This window comes from Propithecus coquereli, unplaced genomic scaffold, assembly GCF_000956105.1.
Source record: "Propithecus coquereli isolate 6110/MARCELLA unplaced genomic scaffold, Pcoq_1.0 Scaffold566, whole genome shotgun sequence".
In the NCBI taxonomy this organism is placed as follows: domain Eukaryota; kingdom Metazoa; phylum Chordata; class Mammalia; order Primates; family Indriidae; genus Propithecus; species Propithecus coquereli.
Genome location: NW_012151574.1, coordinates 766255 through 777036, shown reverse-complemented (window position 1 = coordinate 777036; position 10782 = coordinate 766255). Strand labels below are relative to the sequence as shown.

Genomic DNA, 10782 nt, shown 5'->3' with positions numbered 1-10782 from the left:
CTCAAACTCCTGGGCCCAAGTGATTCTTCCGCCTCAGCCTCCCAGAGTGGTAGGATTACAGGCATAAGCCACCATGCTTCGCCTAACTTTATAATTTTATCCACGAAGATGTTTTAGATCTTTTTGTTAAATTTATTTTCAGATACTTTATAATTTTTATTGCTATTACAAATGCCGAACTTTAAAAACCTTTTGCTTTTAACACTGATGATTAAATCAACATTATTGATTTTTATGGCTAATTTGGGATAGTTCAAAAACTGAGGGATTCTCTTAAGAGTTTCCTAATAAAATGCTATCTTGAGGTTGTTGGTTTTCACTAACCGATTTAGGTATTATTTCTGTCATTAATGTTGGTAGAAATATGTGCTTCAGAAAATCGAGTGTATCATAGAGGTTTGGGAAAATGTTAATTATCGTTGTTAATATATGCCATCCAAAGCAATATATTGGGACTGAATACCATTAGTAGTGCTATAAAAATGATGAAATTTTGTGCATATTTTTGTTTTATGTTATATGTTTTCCCTTTTTTGTGTCTTAATATGCAGAAAAAGTTTCACTATTGTGCATTCTGAAGCAGAACATCTTTTTTAAAGGAAGAGAATTTCTCGTGTTTTATTTGATCATTATCAAATAGGGTATTAATATTTAGAAGTAAAGTGAGAAGATTTAGTTCATACTAGAAGTAGAAAGAATCCAGGCTTTCAAAAACATTATTAAAATATTTTTGTAAGTAAATTATATATTTGAAAGCAAAAAAAAAAAGATTTTTTTCAGAGGCAGAGATAATCAAAAACATTTTGGAACAACTGAGGTAGCTTGATTTGCACAAATCTGTGGGTTAGCTGTTAAATACATTTGCCACATATGAGGAAATGACTGGCCAAAGGATGGTCACTTACAATGTGTACCCATCTGCTAAAGATTTGACATGTAGTGGTTTTCCCTCTCAAGACTCATTGGGTATAATGTCATGATTTTCTTGTCCTCACTGCATTCCCAAGAGATGCATTAGAGAGCTGGTCTCCCCATCGCATCTGCAGGCTTAATAGGCCAGTGGGCGGCAGAACTTGGATTGCTAATTGGATGATTCTTTCTCCTGACTCAAGCCTTTTAAATTAGACTCAGTGAACTGAAGGAAGTGAGGAGATGATTTCTCTTTAAAACTTGTGCTTAGTTAATAAAATTCTAATTTTTCCTCTAGAGCAATGCCACATTAACCTCTTTGGAAAAGAATTTTAAAACATAGTGGCATAATTAAGTTAGGGCAACTGAAAAGCATATTTTAGTTAAATTACTGAGATAGTGTTATATAAAAACATGTATTTATAGATCCCCAGAGGGTCCTAAGTTTCATGAAGGCACCTATTGTTGCTGTGAGTTTCTTCATGTTAAAAGCAAGTTAAAGGCCAGGCTCTTGTTGAAATGATTTTATTTCAACACTGTCCATCAGATACTAATTTCAGAGCTGCATAACGTAGAAATTCTTGACTCACAGCCCATTTTCTTTACACCTGGAGTTGTTTGAAGGGGGTTGTTATAATATTGCCTCCCTTGTGTTCTCTCTCTCTCTGACTTGGATTATAGCATTTGCAAGTAATTAGGACATAAAGTACTGAAGTATGTTAACACTTCTCTTACCACAAAAGCCTTCTGTCCAATTTCTGATCTTTTCAGGATTTTAACAACGATCATCAGAGAATATTAAGTGTCCACGTGTGTTTGCCATTCACAGCATTATAGGAGAGTTTCAGATAGCATCAGTGCAGTTATACATACCAAAGCTACAACTTAAATCATTTGGTTTTGTTGGAATCATATATCTGAGTAAAGGCAAGAGAAGGGAAAGGGAGTAGAGAAATGAGCACTGATTTTTGGATTCAGAGTCTTTGGCTTGAAACTTGACTCAGAGTCTTATAAACTGAGTCTCCTTGGTCAAATTATTTCTTTTTTTGAACCTCAGTTTCCTGGTCTGAAGGGCATAAAAGTTCTGATTTTGTAGTTCTTGTCAAGATGATATCAGATAATATATGTAAAATACTTAGTGGATAAATGCTCAAAATGGTAGGTATTTTAATAAGTATTTGTTGAGTCTTCTATTGTATGAGAGTGGTTTTTTCATTGAACTAAACATTCCTTCAACCAGGGCCAATTTTCTTCATCCTAATTCCTTTTCTTTTGATAACTATGCTTTTTGTTTTTACTCTTGGTATTAATAGTATTTTCTAAGTGTCATCTCAAGTGTGTCTCAGTGCTGGCATAAAAATGGTTGAGCTAAAGGAAGACCGCTTGTCAGTTTCAGTAACGTATTTTTACCAATGTGCCGAGAAGAGAGAGGGAGTGTGTGTGTGTGTGTGTGTGTGTGTGTGTGTTAAATTCCTTGGCAATAATATATGTGTTTTTGAGAATCTGTTAAATAGCTCAAAATACAAGATGACAGATTTTAAAGAAGGCCAGACTTTGAATCCACATGAGCCTTCTTTTGTAAAGTTTCAAACTCTTATCTTAATACGGTGAAATTTATTACCAACTGGATTTTTTCCATCTCTGAAAGATAATCGCTGTGGTTCACTGTGCATTTTATCAGAAGCTCCCTCCTGGGTAAGGTTTACAGTAGAAGAGCAGACATCTTGGTACTTAGACTTTTCTCATAAATAATTCAAGGTCATCCTTCCAGAGTGGAGATTAAATCCTAATTGTTTGTGCAGTTTTTCTTATTGTGTCCAGATGTTGGGCCCACTTTTATCTTTGGAAACCATTAACATTCTTGATTCTTTTGGGATGAGCCAAAAAGCACAGACTCTTAGTGCCTGAAAATTCATTCAGAACACCCTGCCAGACCACATATTAGGATATCAAAGTACCAGATCTCAGTGTGACTTGGATGAAGGGCTCAAGGCCTATATTTTTGGAAAGATAGCTGCTCCAGTATAGTATATTGGTAAAAGAAGAGCCAACAACAGCCATAGGGGAAATATATTTTCCAAGAGAGGGCAGTAGCATAATAATAATAATAAAGAACAAAGGAAAGAGAATTTCAAAAGATATACTTTGTTACACCTAAGAGGTTGATAAGTCAGTCTTGATGAGTTAGTGGAATATATTTCTCTTCGTAGTCCAAGTTAGACTTGGGGCCACATATGGCCTTCTCAATCCTTAAGTGTGGCCTTTTGACTGAATCCAAATCCTTTATTAAAAAGATTTGTTCTGTGAAGTTTGGATTCGGTCGAGGGGCCTCACTTGGGCATCTGGAGGGCCACATGTGGCCTTGAGGCCGCAGGTTCCCCACTCCTGGAAGCTATTCTGACCTTCTTACTTTTGTCCAACAAAAAAATAGAGATGCGTTTTCAAATGTCGATTTAAATGGATCTATAAAGAAAAAGGAGATGATTCTCTTCAAGTGTTTATGCTCTAAGAAATATCAACTTGGAATCAGTATTTGTTAAAAATAAATAATGCCAACCAAGAAGTATTTATTAGGTAGTCACTATGTGTGTCATTACCGTGTAGTGTACAAAAACCAAAAGAGATATTTACTGCTGAGCGCGAACTTGGAGAATAAAAGGGGAAGATGACATTTGTCATTATCATTATCTAATATTTACAGCAGGCCTACTGTATAGTAACTGTTTTTCTAATTCCTTACATGTATAGAACATTACCCTGGGTGCTTCAGATAGTGGTATTTGATAATGACACAACTTAAATTAGAAGAAAGGACCTCTACATATGAAGGTAATGAAATACTAGGCCAAATGCTGGGTAAGTGGTACAGAAAAGTCTTAAAGGATTTGTGAAGAGGAAGGCAAGGACTCAGATATGCAGGAAGGCTGGGGAAGGATGTTCCAGACAAGTACAAAGTCAGAAAGGTAGAAATGTATATTGAATATTCAGTTTGGCTGAAGCATATGTGGGTGTTGACTGGATTTTGGAGGACCTTGAATTCCAAAGTAAGGAGTTTGAACTTGATTCTATTAGTAATAGGATATGTGAAGATCAGGAAAGTGATATAATGAAGTTTCAAAGGACTGTAAAAGGTGAGACCAATTAGGTAATTCTTGTGATAACCATTCTCACTTGTGAACCTTTTGTATCTTTTTAGATGGGCTGCCCCTATTGCTGTAGTTAGTAACCCTTTGAAATTTGGATTTAGGTCTTTTTGAATAGATATATTGCAGCTCGCCAGAATTAAAACAACTAGAACACTATTGCCCAGAAATCAAGTTAGTTCACTTAGAGGCAATTAACAAAACTAAACTGCTTAACTGGAAGAGTTGTTCTGGGCTCCAGGGAATCTTGTAACTTATGATTCTAGTGATTCTTAGTGGTTCCAAAAACATTGGGATGTAAATAAAGGAATATTTATGGTCGCACACAGTAACTTGGATAATAACTTGTACAGTCAAGTGAGTTCATTAATGTAAAGTGCTTAAGTATCTGGTAACAAAAACAAAAGCAAAAACCACACACACATAACAATGTTAGATAAAAAAATAAAGCATGTGATAAGAGTGTACATTAAAGCATTATAAGCCAGAAGAAAAAATTTGAGTGATTACTGGTGTTTTTTTCTTGCAAATATTCATGCATGAGACAGAAAACTAAATGCAGGCTCTGCCCAGTTCTCTAGTTTGAACAGAATTAATTACTATTTAGGTAGAAAGGAGTTATTAGAGCAATTAAGGAAAGAGTAGATTGACGATTGTGGTTTACTTAACGACAGTCTGGAAAATGAAGGTTTGAGATGGAAGGTCATAAATTTAAGGTCTAGTAGATAATCATTCCAGTGGAAAAGTGGGCTGTAATCTTTCATCAAGCTCCTTCCCACCTATAGCTACCCTGACATTGTGCTGTAGTTCATATGAATCCAGAAATAAGAACAAATAGTAGAAGAAAGGGGTCTTGTTGCTTTTTTTAAAAAAAAAAAAAAAACTGAGTTATTGATATATAATTCAGATACCATGCAATTCACTCATTTAAAGTGTACAATTCAGTGGTTCTTAACGTAGGCACAGAGTTGTATAATACAACCATCACTGTAATCTAATTTTTAAAGCTTTACTATTTTTTGAGAAATAATTCATGTTATAAAATTTGCGATTTTAAAGTGTAGAATTCAGTTGGTTTTTTAAGGACATTAACAAGGTATTGCAACCATACCACTATTGAATTCCAGACTTTTTGATCACACCCCCAAAAGCTGTAATCCTGTTAGCCGTCACTTCCCATTCTCCTCTGATTCCCAGGCAACCGTTAATCTACTTTCTGTCTCTATGGATTTGCCTTTTCTGGATATTTTATGTAAATGGAATCATACAATATGTGGCTTTATGTGTCTGGCTTCTGTCATTTTGCATAATGTTTTCGAGGTTTATCCATGTTGTTTTATGTACCAATATTTCTTTTCATTGCTGAATAATAGTTCCACTGTATGGATATACTACATTTTATTTATCTGTTCATCACTCGATAGATATCTGGGTTGTTGAGTCTTTTTGCTTTTGCATAGCATTTTTCAAAGAAAAATAAATAGAAGGTACAGTTGCTTATGAATTCACTCCTTTGTCTGTGGACTTAGACAGATTGTCTGTTTAGCTTGACAAATGCTGCTTACAACAAAAAATAGGCCAGTTATAGTATAGGAGTTCATGTGTTTCTTGCATCAGATAAAAGAATCAGAGCAAGATGTGACTATTTTCAAGGGTTGGTTTCTTTGCTCAGTCTATTTTCCCTATGGCTTTAGGTTTCTTGTATTATCATTTAGCTGAACGTCTTCATTTCCTGGGATATATCTGAAAAAATACTGTAGCTCAAGTCAAAACAAAAAGCCCACTGGCTAGCTGAAGCCCTGGGGACAGCATGGCCTTTAATCATCTTGGAATGATTCTCTCATGCTTTTCAGCACCGTCAGGCTGCTGTCCAGCACACTTGATCATCTATCTAGCTAAAGGGTGCTGAAAGAAAAGTTCGAAGATAAGGTTACTGGGAAAATTCCATTCCCTCACTCTTTCTGCACTTAACTTAATGGCATTTCTAACATGTCAAGAATCTTTATTTTGATTTTAGAGAATTTGCAATATGAGTTGCAGTTCACCAAACTTAAAACCTGATCATTGGCATTCAAATCCTGTCCTTGTTGATTGCTAGCTATGAAATCTTAGGCAAATTCTTTGAGGATTAAGTGAAATAGTACATTGCCTGGCACTTGGTAGGTGCCTAATAAATGCAAAGCCTCTTTCCTCTCTATATAGTGGTCCTAAAGTTTGGATGGGAATATCATGTGAAAGCACCTAGTAGAAAGCCTGAAATCTAGAAGGTATTCAGTAAATGTTAGTTGAATTTGAACCTGAGTTCCCAAAGAATGAAACTCTTTTTGTAGGTTTAGGGTGGTGTGTATAAGTGTGTGTATGTGTGTGTCAGAAAGTCAGACAGACTAGACTGCATCAGTTAGCTTTTGCTGCATAACAAATGACCCCAAAATTTAGTGGCTTAAAATAGCAGCCATTTTATTTAATTCATGATTCTGTAGGTTGGCAATTAGATTGGACTCAGCTAGGCAGTTCTTCCAGTCTGGGCTGGTTTGCTCTGCTCTATAGTCACCTGGCTGATTTATGAAGTCCTCAGCTGAGACATCTGTTGACTGGCCTCTCCACATGGTATTTCACCATCTTGCAGCCTCACTCAGATTTATTTTCATTATAGTAGAATACACATAATTTTTAGTTTCTTCTTGCTATTCATTTGCTATTGTGTCACTGACCAAAAGCAAGTTAGATAGCTCAGCCTATTGTGGGAGGGCATAACTCAGGGATGAAGATAACGGGAGAATATTATCATGGCCACTTTTGAAAACAATTTATCTTAGACACTAATTGTGGTAGGGATACAAATCTGTTTACTGAGAATTATTACTTGTCTATAAAATCAGACTGAGAACAGGTGCTACAGTTTAATTGTGTTATTAAGGAAATGTTGGTCATGATAGGAATGCTGTGTCCTCCACAGAACCTTAATCCGTCAGTGAAGCAACCTTACACATAAGGAAAGAATCATTACGGTGGAGGCATTTAATTTCTGGAATCACTAAATACAGGGATCACCTAACTGTTTTTGAATATATACTGTTTTTTTTGCCAGTTGAAGTGGCTTCCCCTACTAGTTGATTCATTCATTTTTTTCTGCTTTAGTTACATGAAATATTTTTATCACCTACATCTCTAGATGATATCTTTATTACAGTTTGAATCACCTCTCCCGTCTGTTAAAACAAGCCAACAATGACAAAAAGAAATCCAAAGACTCAAGAGACATTCTTGTCACTAAACTGTTGAGCCCTATTTTTCAGTGTGGCCTGGTCTTTGTTTTATGCCCATACACATCTAGTTGTAACGTATTTTAGATTAAAGGCATCAAATATTATAATCTCTCTGGAGATAAGAACTACTTCTTTTGAATAGTTATCAATAACTAGGGCATAAATATGTTTTCCTATGCAACTGCCAAGTCATAAAATTTTCAAAGCTACAAGGGAAATTAGAAATAATCTGGCCTAGTGTCTTCTTTTTGCAGATTGGGAACCTGTGATTTTCTCAAAATCATACATACAGTCAGAACCAAAATCTAGATCTTTGAACTGCAGGATAGGGATTTTTTTTCTGATTTTTAAAAATTGTAAAATATACGTAAAAATTGTAAAATATACATAACATAAAATTGCAAGAGAGGGATTTTTCTGTTGTGCTGCCTCCAAAATCACCTTTAGCTTTTTGGTAACCTGATATATGTAACTTTTTAACTAATCATTCTGCTACAGTTAAATTTCATTCGCACATGTTTTCTTAGTATTTATGGTTTTAATTTTTACAGTTAGACCTTTTATACATTTGGAGTATTCCAGGTTTAAGATATGATATGGAGATTCAATTTAATCTTTTTCCAAATAGCTATTCCAATGTTTGTATAGCCATTTGGACTTTCTATTTTGTTTCTGGACTTCTGTTCAGCTGGTTGGTGTATCTTGTCAGGATATTTTATATACTATATTTGTCAGCAATTGGCAGTACTATTGAAGTTGCTGGCTCTGGGAGGTTTTCTGAACAACGTTTTTTTAATGCATAGGATTATGTGTAGCATTGCTGCACAGTTGTCTCTGTCTTATTTTGTTGTAGCTCCTACAGAACTATATTATGAAGTAATACCTTTAATTTAATTTAACAATTAAACAAAATAAACATGAGAAGCACCTAGCATCATACCTAGAGCACACAAAACACCGTGTACTCATTAACTGATCCTAGCAAATTTTGTGTTTAATTCTCACTAAGTGGAGAGGCAACAGTGTAGTAAGCTATTGGCAACATCTGGTAGTGGGCAAATCTGGAACTGGCTGCTGTTAACTTGGCAGTGGTGACAGTGAGAAAGATGACAAATGTCTGAGAGGTAGTCAGGGTGCTGGCTTGAAACTTGACCAGGCACGTGTCATGAGATAAGGAAGATTGCATAGAACACGGATGCCTGAAGAGAAGTACTTGCTGTTCGTCATCTTCTAGCCCTCTACCCGTCTACTTCTTAAGGCTCTGAACCTTCTGGTTCTTTTTCCTGGTTATTGTGGGAAAGGGCTGTGTAAACCCACATGTTCCTGGAAAGCACTGAAAAAACCTTCTGTGTTGACCGGGCGCGGTGGCTCACGCCTGTAATCCTAGCTCTCTGGGAGGCCGAGGCAGGCAGATTGTTTGAGCTCAGGAGTTCAAGACCAGCCTGAGCAAGAGCAAGACACCGTCTCTACTAAAAATAGAAAGAAATTAATTGGACAACTAAAAATATATAGAAAAAATTAGCCGGGCATGGTGGCGCGGGCCTGTAGTCCAAGCTACTCGGGAGGCTGAGGCAGAAGGATTGCTTGAGCCCAGGAGTTTGAGGTTGCTATGAACTAGGATGACGCCACAGCACTCACTGTAGCCCGGGCAAAAGAGTGAGACTCTGTCTCAAAAAAAAAAAAAAAACAAAACCTTCTGTGTTTCCCCATGTTAGAATACTAATCACAAGCACAAAGATACTTTAACTCAGCTAGCTAGGTTTTTAAGTTATGCCAGGTAAAGTAATTCTTTTTGCTGTTGTTACTAATAACTAGTAATTGCTGTATTCTGCTCTTACATGGTAACGGCTGTGGGGTAACTGCTGATTCTGTTCTCCAGGGTGGTTTGAGGCCCAACTTAAGCTCCCCTTTACCAGTCCTCCCTAACCACCCAACCTTCAAGATCTGGGCACATGTATCTCTCATCATTAATTCTATTTATTTAATACCTATTTAGTACTATCTCCTTTAAAAAATGTTTAAAAGAAGTAAATAAAATCACCTATAGTTGCAGTGGCCAGGCACCATGGCTCACACCTATAATCCTAGCACTCTGGAAGGCCAAGGCGGGAGGATTGCTTGAGCTCAGGAGTTGGAGACCAGCGTGAGCAAGACCGAGACCCCGTCTCTACTAAAAATGGAAAAATTAGCCGGACATGGTGATGCGTGCCTGTAGTCCCAGCTACTTGGGAGGCTGAGGCAGGAGGATTACTCAAGCCCAGGAGTTTGAGGTTGCAGTGAGCTATGATGACACCACTGCCCTCTAGCCAGGGAGACAGCATAAGACACCGTCTCTCAAAAAAAAAAAAAAACCCATAGTCCTACTATCAGAGACAAACCCTGTTAACATTTTGATATATTTTCTCCCAGACTTTTTTTTCTCCTATGCATACAATTTTATAGAGTTGTGATTATACTGTATATGTAATATTTTATCCTGTTTTCCCTTTAATTTTATTGTAAACCATTTATAGATAGTATTTTGAAAGTTACATGATATTTCATAGAGTAGATGAAACGTGATTTAATTATGCATATTTTTGTCATCGTTCCAGTTAGGTCATGAGATTATCAAGGAAAGTCATCCTACTGTGTCATCCTATTCCAGTGCCTATAGAGAATAGTGTATATGATAGATGCTAAACAAATACTTTCGCTTGCATCTCTGTTTTCAGTCTAAAGATTACAGAAATTATTTGCTATAGGAGACCTAAAATGTATTATGTGCAGCTTACTCAGAATCATTGCATCACCTAAGTCTTTCTATCTAGAGAAAGGGACCTCAGAGAAAATTTTGCGTGTATTTTGGGAGGCCTTGCATCCTCTTGAAATTCTATGAGAAATATTTTGAGTGAGCATTTGTGCCTTTTTTTGTAGTTTCATAGATTCTCGAAGAAGGAGTCTTTTATCTAATAGAAAGACCCATTGATCCAGAGACTGTAGCCCATCTGGAGATAGATCTATTTATTAAACTTATCTAAAATGTAAGAGTATTCCTTTTCACTTTTTACTTTTCTTGGTTTTCAGGAAGGGATGAGACCATGCAGGCTGCAAAACCATCTTTTCTGGAATATTTTGAACAAAAAGAAAAGGAAAACCAGATCAGCAGCTTTGGCAAAAGTGTGCCTGGCCCACTGAAAAATTCTGCAGATTGGAAAGTACCACAGGATGGAGACTATGAGTTTGTAAGTAGTTGGAAATAAATGGTTTTATCTTCAGGGGGAAGTTATTTGCAATATTGCACATCCAATTCTGTCATTTCACTGAAAGTGCTTGGGCATTTTTTTTGTGCAGTTTGAGTCTCCTATAATTGTCCCCATCAGTGGCTCCTGATGTTTGGGCAGTTCTTGGGTCCCTAATTGGTGGCATCTTTTTTTGTCTTAAAAATCCTTTGTTCACTTGCCATCTTTTTTTTTTTTTTTTTT

At 36.4% G+C, this 10782-nt stretch overlaps 1 protein-coding gene across 1 annotated transcript in view; it reads left to right on the top strand.

Annotated features, from left to right (window-relative positions):
• Positions 1-10782, top strand: part of STK4 (serine/threonine kinase 4) — a 77680-nt gene that overhangs the window by 32877 nt on the left and 34021 nt on the right. Inside the window, exon 10 of the mRNA XM_012657952.1 lies at positions 10385-10542. Coding sequence (XP_012513406.1) covers positions 10385-10542 — 158 coding nt within the window. The remainder of the gene's footprint in view (positions 1-10384; positions 10543-10782) is intronic.